The 24,349-nt window shown below is 42.0% G+C and overlaps 1 protein-coding gene across 2 annotated transcripts in view; it reads left to right on the top strand.

Annotated features, from left to right (window-relative positions):
* The window catches only part of LOC115197678 (cGMP-inhibited 3',5'-cyclic phosphodiesterase A), a 210,109-nt gene that overhangs the window by 105,476 nt on the left and 80,284 nt on the right, over positions 1–24,349 (top strand). For both annotated transcript variants that reach the window (XM_029759425.1, XM_029759426.1), the window contains exon 2: positions 20,991–21,032. In XM_029759425.1, coding sequence (XP_029615285.1) covers positions 20,991–21,032 — 42 coding nt within the window. The remainder of the gene's footprint in view (positions 1–20,990; positions 21,033–24,349) is intronic.

Here is a 24,349-nt window from a genome sequence, read left to right as displayed (position 1 = left end):
TAACTTGGGTCAAACATTTCGGGTAGCCTTCCACAAGCTTCCCACAATAAGTTGGGTGAATTTTGGCCCATTCCTCCTGGCAGAGCTGGTGTAACTGAGTCAGGTTTGTAGGCCTCCTTGCTCGCACACGCTTCTTCAGTTCTGCCCACAAATTTTCTATAGGATTGAGGTCAGGGCTTTGTGATGGCCACTCCAATACCTTGACTTTGTTGTCCTTAAGCCATTTTGCCACAACTTTGGAAGAATGCTTGGGGTCATTGTCCATTTGGAACACCCTTTTGCGACAAAGCTTTAACTTCCTGACTGATGTCTTGAGATGTTGTTTCAATATATCCACATAATTTTCCTTCCTCACAATGCCATCTATTTTGTGAAGTGCAAAGTCCCTCCTGCAGCAAATCACCCCCCACAACATGATGCTGCCACCCCCGTGCTTCACGGTTGGGATGGTGTTCTTCGGATTGCAAGCCTCCCCCTTTTTCCTCCAAACATAATGATGGACATTATGGCCAAACCATTCTATTTTTGTTTCATCAGACAAGAGGACATTTCTCCAAAAAGTATGATCTTTGTCCCCATGTGCAGTTGCAAACCGTAGTCTGGCTTTTTTATGGCTGTTTTGGAGCAGTGGCTTGTTCCTTGCTGAGCGGCCTTTCAGGTCATGTCGATATAGGACTCGTTTTACTGTGGATATAGATACTTTTGTACCTGTTTCCTCCAGCATTTTCACAAGGTCCTTTGCTGTTGTTCTGGGATTGATTTGCACTTTTTGCACCAAAGTACGTTCATCTCTAGGAGACAGAATGTGTCTCCTTCCTAAGCGGTATGACGGCTGCGTGGTCCCATGATGTTTATACTTGCGTACTATTGTTTGTACAGATGGACGTGGTAAATTCAGGCATTTGGAAATTGCTCCCAAGGATGAATCAGACTTGTGGAGGTCTACAATCTTTTTTTCTGAGGTCTTGGCTGATTTATTTAGATTTTTTGCATGATGTCAAGCAAAGAGGCACTGAGTTTGAAGGTAGGCCTTGAAATACATCCACAGGTACACCTCCAATTGACTCAAATGATGTCAATTAGCCTATCGGAAGCTTCTAAAGCCATGACTTAATTTTCTGGAGTTTTCCAAGCTGTTTAATGGCACAGTCAACTTAGTGTATGTACATTTCTGACCCATTGGAATTGTGATACAGTGAAATATAAATTAAATCTGTCTGTAAACAATTGTTGGAAAAAATGACTTGTGTCATGCACAAAGTAGATGTCCTAACCGACTTGCCAAAACTATAGTTTGTTAACAAGAAATTTGTGGAGTGGTTGAAAAACTAGTTTTAATGATTCCAACCTAAGTGTATGTAAACTTCCGACTTCAACTGTATATGTGTTGACTGTCTTAATGCTCGGCCTTGAGCAGGTTTGAACAGAGGAAGAATTGTTTAGGCCTGGACCGTCCATGGTCAGTTGGACAAGGACCAAGAGGGGTCAGAATTGGTTTGATTTGGATTTTGTGCTACTCACGCTTTGAGATCTGGTATTACCCAGGACCCCCCTCCATTGTGTTGTTATCATGTTTTTATGTTGGTTATCATTGTAATCTTTGCAAATTAGAAAAAAATTATGATAAATAGCAACAACAAAAAAAAGGTAGAAAAGTCGTGCCCTGACCAGAGGTGTGGTGGCAGATGTAACCGATGTGAAATGGCTAGTTAGTTAGCGGTGGTGCGCGCTAATAGCGTTTCAATCGGTGACGCCACTGAAGTAGGGTTTCCTCTTGCATTGCAAGGGCCGCGGTTTTTGTGGCGCGATGGGTAACGATGCTTCGTGGGTGTCAGTTGTTGATGTGTGCAGAGGGTCCCTGGTTCGAGCCCAGGTTGGGACGGAACCTACACTGTTACACAGAGGTACCCTATTTTCCACATACAGTGCTAATTATGTGAGACAAAAGACAACATTGCACCTGATTTACTGTAACTTTTTATTTATTTATGTATTTATTTTTATTTATTTAACCTTTATTTAAGTAGACAAGTCAGTTAAGAACAAATTATTATTTACAATGACGGTCTACCGAAAGGCAAAAGACCACCTGTGCGGACAGGGCCTGGGATTGAAAAGATTTTTTTTATACAATATAAATATAGGACAAAACATACATCACAACAAGAGAGACAACACAACACTACATGTAAAGCACTATCAGAACAATAAGAGAGACAACACAACACTACATCAGAACAACAAGAGAGACAGCACAACACTACATAAAGAGAGACCTAAGACAACAACATAGCAAGGCAGCAACACATGACAGCATAATTGTCATGGGTGTATGAGTAGAACTACAATGGTGTTTTATATCTACCACCGTAGAGGCTCTGTCCTTACACTTCTGGAATCAGGCTAATGACACCCATTGCGTGGGTCCGTGTACGTTCATGCACAAGTGTGTGTGTAGGTGCGTGTGTGCGCTTGTGTGTGTGTGTGTGCGCTTGTGTGTGTGTGTGTGTGCGCGCGCGCGCGCGTGTGTGTGTGTGTGCGCGCGCGCGCGCGTGTGTGTGTGTGTGTGTGTGTGTGTGTGTGTGTGTGTGTGTGTGTGTGTGTGTGTGTGTGTGTGTGTGTGTGTGTGTGTGTGTGTGTGTGTGTGTGGTGTGTGTGTGTTAGTTTCTTGGAACTTGAGCTCCCAAGTGGTGCAGCGGTCTAAGGCACTGCATCTCCATGCTAGAGGCTATCACTACAGACCCTGGTTCAATTCCAGGCTGTGTCACAACCAGCAGTGATTGGGAGTCACATAGGGCTGGACACAATTGGCCCAGTGTTGTCTGGGTTTCGCCAGGGTAGACTGTCATTGCAAATAAGAATTTGTTTTTAACTGACTTGCCTAGTTAAATGAAGGTTAAAATAAACTTATGAGGCATTCAGGTGCAAGGGGTTTGGATGTGCCAAATGAATGAACCAAATGATTGAACCAAATGAATGAACCAAATGTATGAACCATGGACAGCACGTACCTCCTTCACTGTGTATCAGTAACATGTTAACTGAACTATTGGATGGTTGGATAGAATCCACAAATACCAGACTGTAACAGAGGCCTGTGCTTTGATGTAGAATGCACTTCAATCAATGAGTCATTCTGAAGCTCCAAGTTTAGAAATATATGTATATATATAATGCGCTCTGATCCATTTTTTCCCGACTGGATAAAAAACAGTCAACAAGCTTTCAGCTTTATAAAAGCCTCTGATGTATAAAATGTAAATACATCTCAGTGGATGATCAGATCTTCTTGGTGGTGAAGTGTTAGTCTTTTTATTACAATCCTTTAATACGTTTCCAATAGAAGCAGGCTGGCATGCAGGAAAGCAGGAAGGAAAGCAGGCAGGAAAGCAGGCAGGAAAGCAGGAAGGAAAGCAGGCAGGAAAGCAGGAAGGAAAGCAGGAAGGAAAGCAGGCAGGAAAGCAGGAAGGAAAGCAGGAAGGAAAGCAGGCAGGAAAGCAGGCAGGAAAGCAGGAAGGAAAGCAGGCAGGAAAGCAGGAAGGAAAGCAGGCAGGAAAGCAGGCAGGAAAGCAGGCTGGCATGCAGGAAAGCAGGTTGGTATGCAGGAAAGCAGGCAGGAAAGCAGGCAGGAAAGCAGGCAGGAAAGCAGGAAGGAAAGCAGGCAGGAAAGCAGGAAGGAAAGCAGGAAGGAAAGCAGGAAGGAAAGCAGGAAGGAAAGCAGGCAGGAAAGCAGGAAGGAAAGCAGGAAGGAAAGCAGGAAGGAAAGCAGGCAGGAAAGCAGGAAGGAAAGCAGGAAGGAGAGCAGGAAGGAGAGCAGGAAGGAAAGCAGGAAGGAAAGCAGGCAGGAAAGCAGGAAGGAAAGCAGGAAGGAAAGCAGGCAGGAAAGCAGGAAGGAAAGCAGGCAGGAAAGCAGGCAGGAAAGCAGGCAGGAGAGCAGGCAGGAGAGCAGGAAGGAAAGCAGGCAGGAAAGCAGGAAGGAAAGCAGGAAGGAAAGCAGGCAGGAAAGCAGGAAGGAAAGCAGGCAGGAAAGCAGGCAGGGTCCTCAGTGATTGTGGGTTTTAGTCCTGGTAAATTAGATCATTATAATAATGGTGTGTGTGTGTGTGTGTGTGTGTGTGTGTGTGTGTGTTTCCTAGTCTTTGTCCATTAATAAAGCATCCTAGTATTAGTGAGCTTCTCCAGTCAGACACACAAACAGCCCTTCAGTGTTAAGTAAGACAACCTTTAATCTCCTGGTCTAGCTGTAAGAGTCAGTCCCAGACCAACCTTTAATCTCCTGGTCTAGCTGTAAGAGTCAGTCCCAGACCAACCTTTAATCTCCTGGTCTAGCTGTAAGAGTCAGTCCCAGACCAACCTTTAATCTCCTGGTCTAGCTGTAAGAGTCAGCCCCAGACCAACCTTTAATCTCCTGGTCTAGCTGTAAGAGTCAGTCCCAGACCAACCTTTAATCTCCTGGTCTAGCTGTAAGAGTCAGTCCCAGACCAACCTTTAATCTCCTGGTCTAGCTGTAAGAGTCAGTCCCAGACCAACCTTTAATCTCCTGGTCTAGCTGTAAGAGTCAGTCCCAGATAAACCTTTAATCTCCTGGTCTAGCTGTAAGAGTCAATCCCAGACCAACCTTTAATCTCCTGGTCTAGCTGTAAGAGTCAGTCCCAGACCAACCTTTAATCTCCTGGTCTAGCTGTAAGAGTCAGTCCCAGACCAACCTTTAATCTCCTGGTCTAGCTGTAAGAGTCAGCCCCAGACCAACCTTTAATCTCCTGGTCTAGCTGTAAGAGTCAATCCCAGACCAACCTTTAATCTCCTGGTCTAGCTGTAAGAGTCAATCCCAGATCAACCTTTAATCTCCTGGTCTAGCTGTAAGAGTCAATCCCAGATCAACCTTTAATCTCCTGGTCTAGCTGTAAGAGTCAGTCCCAGACCAACCTGAAACAGAGGATAGCATAAAACATGATCAGAGCAGATGGTATAATAGCAAAAGGCAATTATTATAGGCTACAGTGGAATCAAACTTAATCTTCACTGTGTGTTGTCCCACTGCAATGTTCAACACCTCACAAATCATTGTCTTATTTTCTTTCCAAAACGTTACGGCGTCCTGTGTGCGATGTGTATCGGCAGAGCAGTTGCACTATGCCTATACTTGTCTAGTATCTACTGAAAAGGTGAAGGATAGGTAAGACTACTATATTGATATGCTTCCTCTGGAAAAATATGACGACACAGAGTCTTATATATTTGTCTGAAGAGCTAAAACCCACACTTGAGACAGACAGACAGACAGACAGGGAGGGAGACAGACAGGGAGGGAGGGAGGGAGGGAGGGAGGGAGGGAGGGAGGGAGGGAGGGAGACAGACAGACAGACAGACAGACAGACAGGGAGGGAGGGAGGGAGGGAGGGAGGGAGGGAGGGAGGGAGGGAGGGAGGGAGGGAGGGAGCTATGGTGCACCTACTGAGAGACATAACAACTTAGCTGAAGTTACATTCTCCCCTCCTCTGCTGCAGACATTATGTGGTGAGATAGTGCCATCTGGCAATATCTTTCTGTCATTTTCTTTATATATATATATATATAGCAATAGGAGATCTGATTTACAGGGAATGGACTGTTTTGAGTCCTGAGAGATGGAAGCTTAGAAATACATAGTCTGAGTTCCAAATGGCTCCCTATTCTCTTTAGGCCCTGGTCAAAAGTAGTGCACTATATAGGGAATAGGGTTCTATAGGGCCCTGGTCAAAAGTAGTGCACTATATAGGGAATAGGGTTCTATAGGGCCCTGGTCAAAAGTAGTACACTATATAGGGAATAGGGTTCTATAGGGCTCTGGTCTAAAGTAGTGCACTATATAGGGAATAGGGTTCCGTTGAGGATGCGGATCCATGTATGTCAGTCTCGGTGCAAAACATGACACTCAATCAGGCTCATGGCGTTTTTATGAGGCTGGAGCTGCGTAAAGGATTTCAGGAGATTTATTGTCTTATTATGATCTAGTCATTATTTCTGAAAGGGTTAGGGGGGGGTTTTGTTGAGGGGGCACTGACATCTTGTGTGTATGTGTGTATGTGTGTCGGTGTGTGTGTGTGTGTGTGTGTGTGTGTTTCACACAGATTTCAGGAATTGTATTGTTATATTATGGTCCAGTATGTACGACGTAATAACACTCATTAGTAGACGTAATATCACTGATGCTTAGGAGCCAATTCAACAACATTCAGGGGCGGGGTTCTACTTTCAGGGGAACTGATGGCTCTTAAGGAAACTGAGAGGACCTGCATGTTGCTGTGGTGGGTTCAACCATTACAGACCTGCATGTTACTGTGGTGGGTTCACCCATTACAGATCTGCATGTTGCTGTGGTGGATTCACCCATTACAGACCTGCATGTTGCTGTGGTGGGTTCACCCATTACAGATCTGCATGTTGCTGTGGTGGGTTCACCCATTACAGATCTGCATGTCCAGGTAAAGGCTATTTTCTTATCGACATAATCAATTGGACATTTAGTTAATGAAGCCAAGTGAACATCTGGACCCCAGCAGGTTCTTCCAAGGTCAATAAGGGTTGCGTGTGTGCATGTGTGCAGGTGCACGTACAAGCGTGTGTGTATGTTAAGGGGGCAGCTGGCCAGGTGAGTCCCCAGGTCTACTGAGGAACTGTTATTTCCTCCAGGACACCTCCTTCCTACTCTCTGACACTCTGGCATCCTGGGACATGAAGTCTCCAGGCTGTCCTTAGCCATCTGTCCCAATGTCACTTTAACTAAAAACACTGACAGCACTGAAAGCAAGAGGACATTTTTCCTACAAATTAAGAGTTTATTTTAAAAAGTCTTTATCGAATATTTTTCACGGTTGTGTTTTTTCATCAGAAATAACTGCTGATGGATACCTTCATGTACGTGTAAAATATGACTTTTAAATGGATGTGTATTTCATTTTTTGTTTAACTGGAATGTTTGTATCCTGTGTATTTGACTGTGATATGTGGTTGTCTCATCTAGCTATCTTAAGATAAATGCCAGTGGTGTAAAGTACTTCAGTAAATATACTTTAAAGTACTACTTAAGTAGTTTTTTGGGGTATCTGTACTTTACTATTGTCACAAATGCGCTGAGAGTCAGGAAGCAAGTTCAGGGAGTGAGTGCTCTAATAAATAAACAAAACATAAAACACAAGACACGAAACACAAACAACGCATCGACATGAAAACTGAATCAATAACACCTGAGGAAAGAACCAAGGGGAGGGACAGATATAGGGAAGATAATCAAGGAGGTGATGGAGTCCAGGTGAGTGTCATGAGGCGCTGGCGCGCGAGACGATGGTGACAGGTGTGCAGGATAATGATGACCTAGAGGCTGATGACCTAGAGGCTGGAGAGGGAGTATACGTGACAAGTATTTCTATTTTTGACTACTTTTACTTTTACTTCACTACATTCCTGAAGAAAATAATGTACTATTTACTCCATACATTTTCCATGACACCCAAAAGTACTTGTTACCTTTTGAATTCTTAGCAGGACAGGAAAATTTTCCAATTCACACACTTAAAGAGAACATCCCTGGTTATCCCCTACCTCTGATCTGGTGTACTCAATAAACACAAATGATTAGTTTGTAATTCATTTTGTCTGAGTATTGGAGTGTGCCCCTGGCTATCCGTAACAAATGTAATAAAAATGGTGCTGTCTGGTTGTCTTTATATAAGGGACTTGAAGTGATTTATACTTTTACTTTTGATATTTAAGTATATTTTAGCAATTACATTTACTTTTGATACTATTTTAGATTTTTAACTCAAGTAGTATTTTACTGGGTGACTTTCACTTTTACTTGAGTCATTTTCTATTAAAGGCATCTTTACTTTTACTCAAGTATGACAATTGGGTACTTTTTCCACCACTGATGAATGCTCTTACTGTTCATCGCTCTGGATGAAAGCATCGATTAAATGTCAAATGTAAACGTTTAGATCTCATATCACTGCATTGAATTATACAAATAATATAAAACAAATATTGATGTCACAAATGTATTATTTGTAAATTTCTTTATAAAAAAAGTATAGTTATTTGTTACATTAGACTGTGTAAAACCTAACAATACTACTTATATCTCTGAGAGTGAGGCAGATTTATAGCATTTTGCAACAAAAAAACCCTGATTATTTGTCTCTCTGAAATGAAACCATCAAGTGATAGATTTTTAAACTAATACATGTCTGTTATTGAAAAATCCAATCACAAGATTAGTTAGTGAAAAAATACATACATCTTTTTCATAATTTCTTTAAACAATAAAAGCTAATTTACCAATATTTCTGAAAAAGGATATATAGCGTTTTGGAATGAAACTCTTCAAATATCAACAAATTCTATGTGGTCTTTTGATAACATGAGAGCACGACCCAACTTAAACACAGGCTATTTCTGCTTCCACATCCCAAACCATAACACTCTAAAGACTAATCACAGACATTACATTTGTCGCAAATAACATTACTGTAAGAGAACCACTACAGTTGGTTACCTCCTGGCTTGACCAGTCTGTGACTACAGTACCACTCAGTAGCCAACCAGACCAGTCTGTGACTACAGTACCACTCAGTAGCCAACCAGACCAGTCTGTGACTACAGTACCACTCAGTAGCCAACCAGACCAGTCTGTTACTACAGTACCACTCAGTAGCCAACCAGACCAGTCTGTGACTACAGTACCACTCAGTAGCCAACCAGACCAGTCTGTGACTACCACTCAGTAGCCAACCAGACCAGTCTGTGACTACAGTACCACTCAGTAGCCAACCAGACCAGTCTGTGACTACAGCACCACTCAGTAGCCAACCAGACCAGTCTGTGACTACAGTACCACTCAGTAGCCAACCAGACCAGTCTGTGACTACAGTACCACTCAGTAGCCAACCAGACCAGTCTGTGACTACCACTCAGTAGCCAACCAGACCAGTCTGTGACTACAGTACCACTCAGTAGCCAACCAGACCAGTCTGTGACTACAGCACCACTCAGTAGCCAACCAGACCAGTCTGTGACTACAGTACCACTCAGTAGCCAACCAGACCAGTCTGTGACTACAGTACCACTCAGTAGCCAACCAGACCAGTCTGTGACTACAGTACCACTCAGTAGCCAACCAGACCAGTCTGTGACTACAGTACCACTCAGTAGCCAACCAGACCAGTCTGTGACTACCACTCAGTAGCCAACCAGACCAGTCTGTGACTACCACTCAGTAGCCAACCAGACCAGTCTGTGACTACAGTACCACTCAGTAGCCAACCAGACCAGTCTGTGACTACAGTACCACTCAGTAGCCAACCAGACCAGTCTGTGACTACAGTACCACTCAGTAGCCAACCAAACCAGTGTTGATATCACAAGCATGAAAGCATGAGCAGTCAAACCCTACACTCACACCAATGTGTTATTGGTACCGAGTAAAACCAACCCCAGCACTTCTAACTTTTGGCCTAAATAAAGGTTCCCTCTTTGCTTGACCAGCCAGACCCTCTCTCTCTCTCTCTCTCCTTCACCACCCCTATGGCTCTGAGCCACAGCAAGCAGCTCAGCTCTGCCACAGGAGTGGTAATGTGTAAACACTGATGGCTTGAAAAGTGGACCTATCCAAAGAGCAAATACCACTGGAATAAGCTCTGCGGTTGCTGTTACACCTGCCTTTCAGCATAGAGAAACAGTGATAGTGTAAATGTACATCTATTGCAGTTAGCTTTGAGCCGTGATGGTGGGTACTGTGCCAGTTGCAGGCTGATCAACCTGAAACTCATACAAACTACTTTCCTTATTGGGTCTCTCTTATTAACCCCATTGAGGCTCTAAAGCACTTCTAACATTGTGTGCCAAGGGGACTGGAAATGTCACAGGCCTAATATAGCTCACTCAGTGCATGATGATGCAGCTAATTCATTATCATTCATTCATGACTAGCCCTGTTTCTACTCTTCCATCCATTGTGCTGCCTCCACACACACACAAACACACACACACACACACACACACACACACACACACACACACACACACACACACACACACACACACACACACACACACACACACACACACACACACACACACACACACATTCTGCATAATGCACTGTAACTACATGTATCGCTCATTAGTAGCTTCAGATCAGCCTAGTTGATATATGTCTGCTCCTATCATCAGTAATGTTAGTACTCTACTGACTGGAGGGACCACAGGCATCATAGACTAGCTGTACTGACTAGAGGGACCACAGGCATCATAGACTAGCTGTACTGACTAGAGGGAATACAGGCATCATAGACTAGCTGTACTGACTAGAGGGACCACAGGCATCATAGACTAGCTGTACTGACTGGAGGGAATACAGGCATCATAGACTAGCTGTACTGACTGGAGGGACCACAGGCATCATAGACTAGCTGTACTGACTGGAGGGACCACAGGCATCATAGACTAGCTGTACTGACTGGAGGGACCACAGGCATCATAGACTAGCTGTACTGACTAGAGGGACCACAGGCATCATAGACTAGCTGTACTGACTGGAGGGAATACAGGCATCATAGACTAGCTGTACTGACTGGAGGGAATACAGGCATCATAGACTAGCTGTACTGACTGGAGGGAATACAGGCATCATAGACTAGCTGTACTGACTGGAGGGACCACAGGCATCATAGACTAGCTGTACTGACTGGAGGGAATACAGGCATCATAGACTAGCTGTACTGACTAGAGGGACCACAGGCATCATAGACTAGCTGTACTGACTGGAGGGACCACAGGCATCATAGACTAGCTGTACTGACTAGAGGGAATACAGGCATCATAGACTAGCTGTACTGACTAGAGGGACCACAGGCATCATAGACTAGCTGTACTGACTGGAGGGAATACAGGCATCATAGACTAGCTGTACTGACTGGAGGGAATACAGGCATCATAGACTAGCTGTACTGACTAGAGGGAATACAGGCATCATAGACTAGCTGTACTGACTAGAGGGAATACAGGCATCATAGACTAGCTGTACTGACTGGAGGGAATACAGGCATCATAGACTAGCTGTACTGACTAGAGGGAATACAGGCATCATAGACTAGCTGTACTGACTAGAGGGAATACAGGCATCATAGACTAGCTCTAAACTCTAGTAGCATCACTCTTCAATGAGCTGGTCTAAGAGAAGTGCCTATCGTTGACATGCTGTTTTTTATGTGTGTGTGTGTGTGTTGTTGTTGATTGTAATTAAGGCATGATGTTGTAGAGCAATGAGGTCAATCCCAGGGCTTTCTAATCAAACCAACTCAAGAGGTTCTGGCAGCCAGATAGCTACTAATTAATCTGAGTACCACACTCCCGTATTAGGATTATAGCTAACAGAGCAACAAGCTCTCCCAGTCTCACTGCAGAATCCAACGTTTGTCCATAAACGTACAATTTTGAAGGCTACGTTTAGGCATATATTCCGAATGGTTAAGTTAAGGGTTAACACAGTTCTTATTCAGTGCAGCTGATAAAAGTCTCCTGACCCGCTGATAAGGCCACAGGAAGTGGACTATAAGCGTTGTTTACAAATCGTTTCTACTGTGGGAAACAGCATTCACCATAATAACACTACTGTATCCTAAAGTAGCCTAACACAATACTCCTCCTACACACTAAGAAAATAGGATTCCTCAATGGGTTCTTTGGGAAGGTGCTGGTTCTATAGTGGAACCATGATGACTCAAAGAACCCATTGAGCCCTTCAATGGTTCTTTGCAGTTTAGGAAAGGGTTCTTTCCTCTTTTACCTAATAATATGTAGGTACAGTTTTTCTTGATTGCTAAGACAGGTTGAATGAAACTGGGGTCCACTTAGATCTCCATCAGAACCTAATGGGTACAACAGTATTCTTTTTCACACACAATGCAAATGCTAAGCACATTTTCTTTTTGCAACAACAAAAAAAGTAAACACAACTCTCTACAAAAGACTCAAAAGTCAGTTGAGTAGATCAAAAGTCAACATTCTGGTCACAGCTGATACAAATTACTTCCGTGAATGTGAACTTCTTCTGCACACGTGCAAAACGTCTTTGCGCAATTGTTCAATCAGCAATCAGTCCTTCTTCAAGTGTAAAAGAGGCCACTTTTGAGTTGCAATTGGCAAGAATGGATCAGACGTTCCAGGGCTAGCACACCTGATGCAACTTAACACAATAATCACATCCCAAATCAATAATAACATCTCAAATCAATAATAACTTCCCAAATCAATAATCACATCCCAAATCAATAATCACATCCCAAATCAATAATAACATCCCAAATCAATAATCACATCTCAAATCAATAATCACATCTCAAATCAATAATCACATCTCAAATCAATAATCACATCCCAAATCAATAATCACATCTCAAATAAATAATCACATCTCAAATCAATAATCACATCCCAAATCAATAATAACATCCCAAATCGATAATCACATCCCAAATCAATAATCACATCTCAAATCAATAATCACATCCCGAATCAATAATAACATCTCAGATCGATATTCACATCCCAAATCAATAATAACATCTCAAATCAATAATTACATCTCAAATCAATAATCACATCTCAAATCTAAATGTTATTTGTCACAACGCTTTGTAAACAACAGGTGTAGACTAACAGTGAAATGCCTATTTAGGGACCTTTCCAACAACGCAGAGAGAAACACATAGAATGAATAGAAAAATAATAACACGAGGAATGAGTAACGATAACTTGGCTTTATACACGGGGTACCAGTACTGAGTCAATGTGCAGGGGTATGAGGTAATAACTTGGATATATACACAGGGTACCAGTACTGAGTCAATGTGCAGGGGTATGAGGTAATAACTTGGATATATACACGGGGTACCAGTACTGAGTCAATGTGCAGGGGTATGAGGTAATAACTTGGATATATACACAGGGTACCAGTACTGAGTCAATGTGTAGGGGTATGAGGTAATAACTTGACTATATACACGGGGTACCAGTACTGAGTCAATGTGCAGGGGTATGAGGTAATAACTTGGATATATACACGGGGTACCAGTACTGAGTCAATATACAGGGGTATGAGGTAATAACTTGGATATATAAACAGGGTACCAGTACTGAGTCAATGTGCAGGGGTATGAGGTAATAACTTGACTATATACACGGGGTACCAGTACTGAGTCAATGTGCAGGGGTATGAGGTAATAACTTGGATATATACACAGGGTACCAGTACTGAGTCAATGTGCAGGGGTATGAGGTAATAACTTGACTATATACACGGGGTACCAGTACTGAGTCAATGTGCAGGGGTATGAGGTAATAACTTGGATATATACACGGGGTACCAGTACTGAGTCAATATACAGGGGTATGAGGTAATAACTTGGATATATACACAGGGTACCAGTACTGAGTCAATGTGCAGGGGTATGAGGTAATAACTTGACTATATACACGGGGTACCAGTACTGAGTCAATGTGCAGGGGTATGAGGTAATAACTTGGATATATACACGGGGTACCAGTACTGAGTCAATGTGCAGGGGTATGAGGTAATAACTTGCATATATACACAGGGTACCAGTACTGAGTCAATGTGCAGGGGTATGAGGTAATAACTTGGATATATACACAGGGTACCAGTACTGAGTCAATATGCAGGGGTATGAGGTAATAACTTGGATATATACACGGGGTACCAGTACAGAGTCAATGTGCAGGGGTATGAGGTAATAACTTGGATATATACACAGGCTACCAGTACTGAGTCAATATGCAAGGGTATGAGGTAATAACTTGGATATATACACGGGTACCAGTACTGAGTCAATGTGCAGGGGTATGAGGTAATAACTTGGATATATACACAGGGTACCAGTACTGAGTCAATATGCAGGGGTATGAGGTAATAACCTGGATATATACACGGGGTACCAGTACTGAGTCAATATGCAGGGGTATGAGGTAATAACTTGGATATGTACACAGGGTACCAGTACAGAGTCAATGTGCAGGGGTATGAGGTAATAACTTGGATATATACACAGGGTACCAGTACTGAGTCAATATGCAAGGGTATGAGGTAATAACTTGGATATATACACGGGGTACCAGTACTGAGTCAATGTGCAGGGGTATGAGGTAATAACTTGGATATATACACGGGGTACCAGTACTGAGTCAATATGCAGGGGTATGAGGTAATAACTTGGATATAGACACAGGGTACCAGTACTGAGTCAATGTGCAGGGGTATGAGGTAATAACTTGGATATATACACAGGGTACCAGTACTGAGTCAATGTGCAGGGGTATGAGGTAATAACTTGGATATATACACGGGGTACCAGTACTGAGTCAATGTGCAGGGGTACGAGGTAATAACTTGGATATATACACAGGGTACCAGTACTGAGTCCATGTGCAGGGGTATGAGGTAATAACTTGGATATATACACAGGGTACCAGTACTGAGTCAATGTGCAGGGGTATGAGGTAATAACTTGGATATATACACAGGGTACCAGTACTGAGTCCATGTGCAGGGGTATGAGGTAATAACTTGGATATATACACAGGGTACCAGTACTGAGTCAATGTGCAGGGGTATGAGGTAATAACTTGGATATATACACAGGGTACCAGTACTGAGTCAATGTGCAGGGGTACTAGGTAATAACTTGGATATATACACGGGGTACCAGTACTGAGTCAATGTGCAGGGGTACTAGGTAATAACTTGGATATATACACGGGTACCAGTACTGAGTCAATGTGCAGGGGTACTAGGTAATAACTTGGATATATACACAGGGTACCAGTACTGAGTCAATGTGCAGGGGTATGAGGTAATAACTTGGATATATACACAGGGTACCAGTACTGAGTCAATGTGCAGGGGTATGAGGTAATAACTTGGATATATACACAGGGTACCAGTACTGAGTCAATGTGCAGGGGTACTAGGTAATAACTTGGATATATACACAGGGTACCAGTACTGAGTCAATGTGCAGGGGTACTAGGTAATAACTTGGATATATACACGGGTACCAGTACTGAGTCAATGTGCCGGGGTACTAGGTAATAACTTGGATATATACACAGGGTACCAGTACTGAGTCAATGTGCAGGGGTATGAGGTAATAACTTGGATATATACACAGGGTACCAGTACTGAGTCAATGTGCAGGGGTATGAGGTAATAACTTGGATATATACACAGGGTACCAGTACTGAGTCAATGTGCAGGGGTATGAGGTAATAACTTGGATATATACACAGGGTTCCAGTACTGAGTCAATGTGCAGGGGTACGAGGTAATAACTTGGCTATATACACAGGGTTCCAGTACTGAGTCAATGTGCAGGGGTATGAGGTAATAACTTGGATATATACACAGGGTTCCATTCCTGAGTCAATGTGCAGGGGTACGAGGTAATAACTTGGCTATATACACAGGGTTCCAGTACTGAGTCAATGTGCAGGGGTATGAGGTAATAACTTGGATATATACACAGGGTACCAGTACTGAGTCAATGTGCAGGGGTACGAGGTAATAACTTGGATATATACACAGGGTACCAGTACAGTGTTGGTGTGCAGGAGTACGAGGTAATTGAGGTATGTTATGTACATACAGTGCATTCAGAAAGTATTCAGACCCCTCCCTTTTTTCTACATTTTCTTATTTTACAGACTTATAGCTAAGGGTCTGAATACTTATGTAAATACTTTTTTTTCATAATTTATTTTAATTTGCTAAAATATTTAACATTTTAGATTCTTCAAAGTAGCCACCATTTGCCTTCATGACAGCTTTAAATATTCTTTGCATTCTTTCAGCCAACTTCACCTGGAATGCTTTTCCAACAGTCTTGAAGGAGTTCCCACATATGCTGAGGACTTGTTGGCTGCTTTTCCTTCACTCTGCAGTCCAACTCATCCCAAACCATCTCAATTGAGTTGAGGTCGGGTGATTGTGGAGGTCAGGTTTTCTGATGCAGTACTCCATCACTCTCCTTCTTGGTCAAATAGCCCTTGCACAGCCTGGAGATGTGTTGGGTCATTGTCCTGTCCCACTAAGCGCAAACCAAATGGGATGGTGTATCGCTGCAGAGTGCTGTGATAGCCATGCTGGTTAAGTGTGCCTTGAATTCTAAATAAATCATTGACAGTGTCACGAAGCAAAGTGCTCCCACACAATCACACCTCCTCCGCCATGCTTCACAGTGGGAACCACACATGCAGAGATCATCCATTCACCTACTCTGCGTCTCATGAAGACATGGTGATTGGAACAAAAAAATCGCAAATTTGGACTCATCAGACCAAAGGACAGATTTCCACCACTCTAATAACCATTGCTCATGTTTCTTGCCCCAAGCAAGTATTTTCTTATTATTGGTGTCCTTTAGTAGTGGTTTCTTTGCAGCAATTCTACCATGAAGGCCTGATTCACTCAGTCTCCTCTGAACAGTTGATGTTGAGATGTGTCTGTTACTTGAACTCTGTGAAGCATTTATTTGGGCTGCAATTTCTGACACTGGTAACTCTAATGAACTTATCCTCTGCATCAGAGGTAACTCTGGATCTTCCTTTCCTGTGGCGGTCCTCATGAGAGTCAGTTTCATCATAGTGCTTGATGGTTTTTGCGACTGCACTGGAGAAACTTTCAAAGTTCTTGGAATTTTCCACATTGACTGACCTTCATGTCTGGAAGTAATGATGGACTGTTGTTTCTCTTTGCTTATTTGAGCTGTTATTTCCATAATATGGACTTGGTCTTTTACCAAATAGGGCTATCTTCTGTATACCACCCCTATCTTGTCACAACACAACGGAATGGCTCAAACGCATTAAGAAGGAAAGAAATTCCACAAATTAACTTTATCAAGGCACACCTGTTAACTTCCCTGGGCTAGGTGGGACGCTTGCTTCCCACCCTAGTCAACAGCCAGTGGAATCGCGTGGCTCGAAATACAAATACCTAAAAAATGCTATAACTTAAATTTCTCAAACATATGACTATTTTACACCATTTTAAAGACAAGACTCTCGTTAATCTAACCACATTGTCCGATTTCAAAAAGGCTTTACAGCGAAAGCAAAACATTAGATTATGTCAGGAGAGTACCCTGCCAAAAATAATCACACAGCCATTTTCAAAGCTAGCATATATGTCACAAAAAGCAAAACCACAGCTAAATGCAGCACTAACCTTTGATGATCTTCATCAGATGACACTCCTAGGACATTATGTTATACAATACATGCATGTTTTGTTCAATCAAGTTCATATTTATATCAAAAACCAGCTTTTTACATTAGCATGTGATGTTCAGAACTAGCATACCCACCAAAATCTTCTGGTGAATTTACTAAATTACTCATGATAAACGTTCACAAAATACATAACAATTATTTTAAGAACTATAGATACAGAACTCCTTTATGCAATCGCGGTGTCAGATTTTAAAATAGCTTTTCGGCGAAAGCACATTTTGCAATATTCTGAGTACATAGCTCGGCAATCACGGCTAGCTATTTTGACACCCACCAAGTTTGGGACTCACTAAACTCAGAATTACTATTAGAAAAATTGGATTACCTTTGCTGTTCTTCGTCAGAATGCACTCCCAGGCCTTCTACTTCAACAACAAATGTTGTTTTGGTTCCAAATAATCCATAGTTATATTGAAATAGCTCCGTTTTGTTCATGCGTTCAGGTCACTATCCGAAGGGTGACGCGCGAGCGCATTTCGTGACAAAAAAATTCAAAATATTCCATTACCGTACTTAGAAGCATGTCAAACGCTGTTTAAAATACATTTTTATGCTATTTTTCTCGTAAAATAGCGATAATATTCCAACCGGGCAACGTTGTATTCATTCAAAGGCTGAAAGAAAAAAATGGAGAATTGTCGTGAAAGCGCATCTCAGTCTCACTGTCCCCAGGCTGACCACCCACAAACAGAGCTGTTGTACTTTGCCCAGAGACAGCAGACACCCCATTCCACTTTCTGGCGGCTTTAGAGAGGCAATGGGAGCCTTAGAAAGTGTCACGTTACAGCACATATGCTGTATTTTTGATAGAGATGCAACAGATGGACAACAAATTGTCAGACAGGGCACTTCCTGTATGGAATCTTTTCAGGCTTTGGCCTGCCATATGAGTTCTGTTATACTCACAGACACCATTCAAACAGTTTTGGAAACTTTAGAGTGTTTTCTATCCAAATCTACTAATTATATGCATATTCTCGTTTCTGGGCAAGAGTAGTAACCAGTTTAAATCGGGTACGTTTTTTATCTGGCCGTGCAAATACTGCCCCCTAGCCCCAACAGGTTTGAATTGAAATTCATTTCAGGTGACTACCTCATGAAGAAGGTTGAGAGAAGGTCAAGAGTGTGCAAAAATCTGAAATATAAAATATATAACACTTTTTTGGTTACAACATGATTCCGTAGGTGTTATTTCATAGTTTTGATGTCTTCACTAATATTCTACAAAGTACAAAATAGTAAAAAATTAAGAAAAACCCTTGAATGAGTAGGTGTGTCCAAACTTTTGACTGGTACTCCATATATTTAATCCGTTTTAGAATAAGACTCGAAATTGAGCTCAGGTGCATCCTGTTTCCATTGATCATCCTTGAGATGTCTCTACAACTTGATTGCAGTCCATCTGTGGTAAATTCAATTGATTTTACATGATTTGGAAAGACACACACCTGTCTATATAAGGTCCCACAGTTGACATTGCATGTCAGAGAAAAAACCAAGCCATGAGGTTGAAGGAATTGTCCATAGAGCTCCGAGACAGGATTGATGTTGAGGCACAGATCTGGGGAAGGTTACCAAAAAATGTCTGCAGCATTGAAGGTCCCCAAGAACAGTTGCCTCCATCATTACTAAATGGAAGAAGTTTGGAACCACCAAGAGTCTTCCTAGAGTTGGCCACCCGGCCAAACTGATTAATCGGGGGCCTTGGTCAGGGAGGTGACCAAGAACCCGATGGTCACTCTGACAGAGCTCCAGAGTTCCTCTGTGGAGATGGGAGAACCTTCCAGAAGGACAACAGTCTTCGCAGCACTCCATCTTAGGAACCTTAGGGAATGGTTCTTTATAGCATCATACAGGTTCCAGTTTGGAACCTTATGAACATGGTTCTTTATAGCATCATACAGGTTCCAGTTTGGAACCTTATGAACATGGTTCTTTATAGCATCATACAGGTTCCAGTTTGGAACCTTATGAACATGGTTCTTTATAGCATCATACAGGTTCCAGTTTGGAACCTTATGAACATGGTTCTTTATAGCATCATACGGGTTCCAGTTTGGAACCTTATGAACATGGTTCTTTATAGAAACTTCCAAAAAGGTTTTATATAGCACCGAAGGGGGATCTGTTATGGTTACAAACCAAATAACCCTTATTTGGCACAATATAAAGTACTTTTTTTTGTGTATAGCTAACTGTAGCCATGCACAGTATTCTTAGCTAAATTAGTACTGCTAGCTAACTGTGGACATGCACAATGTTCCTTGCTAAAACAGTACAGCTAGCTAACTGTAGACATGCACAGTATTCCTAGCTAAAACAGTACAGCTAGCTAACTGTAGACATGCACAGTGTTCCTAGCTAAAACAGTACAGCTAGCTAACTGTGGACATGCACAGTATTCCTAGCTAAAACAGTACAGCTAGCTAACTGTAGCCATGCACAGTGTTCCTAGCTAAAACAGTACAGCTAGCTAACTGTAGCCATGCACAGTGTTCCTAGCTAAAACAGTACAGCTAGCTAACTGTAGCCATGCACAGTGTTCCTAGCTAAAACAGTACAGCTAGCTAACTGTAGCCATGCACAGTGTTCCTAGCTAAAACAGTACAGCTAGCTAACTGTAGCCATGCACAGTGTTCCTAGCTAAAACAGTACAGCTAGCTAACTGTAGCCATGCACAGTGTTCGTTGCTTTGGAGCACAGTGTTGGTTTGGAGCTCTGCCGTGCGTACTTTGGAACTCGGAGCAGGGTTTATGTTTGTTCTGTTCGTTCAGTGGTGGTAGTGCATCTGACGTGTGTGTTTTGTGGAGCAGATAGACAGTGACAGCTTGTGATTAGTGACAGTGGTGGTGCTGAGCTGGGTGACGGGCTGGCTGGGTGACTCCTAGGGAAGTGGAAAATGGCTTTACGAGGCCTGTGGGAGGACACGCACACACACACACACACACACACACACACACACACACACACACACACACACACACACACACACACACACACACACACACACACACACACACACACACACACACACACACACACACACACACTGCAATGTTCATTAGAGTACATAAAGTCGAAAGGCTCCACCGGGCCATTAGGCTGTGAAAGGAACCAAAGTAAACTTAAACCTGACTGTAAAATTGAATTAGAAAGCCCGGTGCTTAATGGAAAGTTTAAAAAAATAAAAAATAAACAAACCCTCCAGCATTTACTGATTCCCTCCATTTCTTTTCCTGTTTTTTCCTTTCATTATTTAGCCTAGTTGAACAGCAGCAGGTGAGAAGAATAAGGATTTTCACAAGATAACATACTGTAATCTATAATAGAGAATGAATGATCGTGATTATGGTTGTTGCGGCTGTTTTAGCACCCTTAAAGTTGAGAAGTAAAATTCAATTGTATTTCACTCTGGATAAAAGTGTCTGCTTTATGACTAACATGTAAATGGAGGGAGGGAGGGAGGGAGATTGAGGGAGGGAGAGAGGGAGGGAGCGAGAGGGAGAGCGATTGAGGGAGGGAGAGAGAGAGAGAAAGCGAGAGTGAAAGGAAGAATTGTATTTCACTCTGGATAAAAGTGTCTGCTTTATGACTAACATGTAAATGTACATAATTGTAATTTTCTCTCTCCCTCTGTTTTCCTACAGATGCCAGAATGGGACAACAAAAGAAGCTCAAGAGGATCTCAGGTTAGTGTTTATCTCCTTAACACACAGAGATATACTGGCTCGTCAGGTTAGTGTTTATCTCCTTAACACACAGAGATATACTGGCTCGTCAGGTTAGTGTTAATAACCCCTTAACACACAGAGATATACTGGCTCGTCAGGTTAGTGTTAATAACCCCTTAACACACAGAGATATACTGGCTCGTCAGGTTAGTGTTTATAACCCCTTAACACACAGAGATATACTGGCTCGTCAGGTTAGTGTTTATAACCCCTTAACACACAGAGATATACTGGCTCGTCAGGTTAGTGTTTATAACCCCTTAACACACAGAGATATACTGGCTCGTCAGATACATTTTTCATTAGGTCAATCGATGTCTGAACATTTTAAGTGGCTATTACAAACTTTAGAAGCCTTTTTCAAACCTTGAATACACTACAATTTTCATTTACCTAAGACAACAGTGATCAAATGAAGATATCACATCTGTATGTTTTTATTATATAAAATAAAGGAGCACAACACGGCCCCAGCCCAGGCAGTATGGTGCTGACATGGCCATATGTCACAGGTGTCTACTGTACTGTACACCATGTTCTCTAGTAATCAGGAGGATATCTTTCTCAAGGTGAGATGGATTGGGTTCTTTTACCTTTGCTCGCTTTGTCAGGGAGTACTGACCATACTGAGTTTTTTTTAATTTAATTTTATTTAACTTGGCAAGTCAGTTAAGAACAAATTCTTATTTACAATGACTGCCTGAACCGACCAAACCCAGACGACGCTGGGCCAATTGTGCGCCGCCCTATGGGACGCCCAATCACGGCCGGTTGTGATACAGCCTGGTATTTTTTTGTATTTTGGTATTTTATTAGGATTCCCATTAGCTGTTGCAAAAGCAGCAGCTACTCTTCCTGGGGTTCCACACAAAACATAATACATGACATAATACAGAACATCAATAGACAAGAACAGCTCAAGGACAGACCTACATACATTTCTGGATTTTTATTTTTTACATTTTTTAATTTTACCTTTATTTAACCAGGTAGGCAAGTTGAGAACAAGTTCTAATTTACAATTGCGACCTGGCCAAGATAAAGCAAAGCAGTTAGACACATACAACAACACAGAGTTTCACATGGAGTAAAACAAACATACAGTCAATAATACAGTAGAAAAATAAGTCTATATACAATGTGAGCAAATGCGGTGAGACAAGGGAGGTAAAGGCAAAAAGGCCATGGTGGCAAAGTAAATACAATATAGCAAGTAAAACCAGGATTCAAATCAGGGTGTCTGTAGTGACGCCTCTAGCACTGAGATGCAGTGCCTTAGACCAATGCGCCACTCGGGAGACCAAGACAGGAACAATTATACAATGTAAAGTGTAGTGTAAAAGATAGATTTAAAAACAGAATCCCAGAGTTGCATTCCAGAACATGATATAACCCTAACTGTTAAAAGGTTTGTCCCTTATCTATCAGTCTTTGACTCGCTCTTCCACCTTTAGATTGGTCCGGCGAGACAGATTATTAAGGTCTCCCATTGTTCATGATCTTCTAGTCGGATGTACCAGTAATACAGACAGCTTTGGCATTTAGCCTACAGTAAGTCTTTGCACAGAGGGAAATGGCTTTCTTAGCTATAGGTAAAAACTTGTAGCTACAGTATATTGTAGAGACTTTAACCCAACACCTAGCAATGTCGTCAGGTCGTTCAGACCTCTCGGCATAACGGTGAAGGTGTTGGCTTAACAGTCGCTAGACCCGGGTTTCAGTCGGTCAGGGCTACCCCCTGAATTCTCTACAATGTGTTATTATTGAATTACACTACCAACCAATGTGTTATGAGGGTTACCAAGACAGGCAAACACATTCTCTGTGATTGATGCATTCCCCGGGCTGACATTTTTATTTGGATTGGCATATTAGGGTTATTTGGATTGGTATATTAGGGTTATTTGGATAGGTATATTAGGGTTATTTGGATTGGTATATTAGGGTTATTTGGATTGGTATATTAGGGTTATTTGGATTGGTATATTAGGGTTATTTGGATTGGTATATTAGGGTTATTTGGATTGGTATATTAGGGTTATTTGGATTGGTATATTAGGGTTATTTGGATTGGTATATTAGGGTTATTTGGAGAGGTATATACGGGTTATTTGGAGAGGTATAATAGGGTTATTTGGATTGGTATATTAGGGTTATTTGGATTGGTATATTAGGGTTATTTGGATTGGTATATTAGGGTTATTTGGATTGGTATATCAGGGTTATTTGGATTGGTATATTAGGGTTATTTGGATTGGTATATGGGTTATTTGGACTGAATATGGGTTATTTGGATAGGCATATAGGTTGTTTTGAATAGGTATATGGGTTATCTGGATTGGTATATGGGTTATTTGGATTGGTATACAGGTTATTTGGATAGGTATATTATTGTTATTTGGATTGGTATACAGGTTATTTGGATTGGTATACAGGTTATTTGGATATGGGTTATAGGTTATTTGGATATTTATCTCTCTCAGAGAGAGAGAGAGAGAGAATCTGAGAGAGAAAGGGAGAGAGAGAGAAAGCGATTGACCAAGCAAAATAGAGAGAGAGAGTTTAAGGGAATTAAAGAAGAAGAGAAAGAGTTCTGTAGCAGTAGTAATTCCATGCCACGCTAGCACGGCCCATGCAGTGTGTAAATCATGCATCCAAAGAGATGTATTGACTTTTGCAGTGCCGTATTGGCCAACAGCCACACATTGGAGTCCTTTTCCACACCTCATCATTTTTCCACTAAAGCATTTCCACTAAAAAGCATTTCAAATATTTATATTTGACTTGAAAACACGTTGGCTTTGGAACATTACCTGGAGAGATTAGCAGAGACAAGATAAAGAGTGCTTGTTAGTCCCGATCTGTCCCATTCGGATTCATTGTTATCCGGAATAATGGGATGGTCGGAACTCGGAATTCATGGAATACCCAAAGTTCTGTGGAGCAGAGCAGACAAGCCGTAGTAACTAGTCATACTGAGGGCATTTAGAACAAGCTGTAAACACATCACTCTCTTTACACCATTACCCATAGGCCTTAGGGTCATCTATAGACCTACCGCCCCACTGTTATTATATATCCCCAGACAGTATCTGGTACTCAATCACTCTTGGAACAACACACTGTGTATCCCACTGTACAAGATAAAGAGCACATTACTCATACTGTAAGATCTCTCTGTTTTTCTCCTTATACTTTCTGTCTACTCCTTCTCCCTCTCTTTTGTCTCACTCTCTCCTTTCTCTCCTAAGCAGTGGCTTGTACCTCTCTATTCT

The sequence above is a fragment of the Salmo trutta genome, chromosome 7, assembly GCF_901001165.1.
Source record: "Salmo trutta chromosome 7, fSalTru1.1, whole genome shotgun sequence".
Lineage (NCBI taxonomy): Eukaryota > Metazoa > Chordata > Actinopteri > Salmoniformes > Salmonidae > Salmo > Salmo trutta.
Note: the sequence above shows the minus strand (reverse complement) of the source record. Positions and strands in the feature narration are given on the sequence as shown.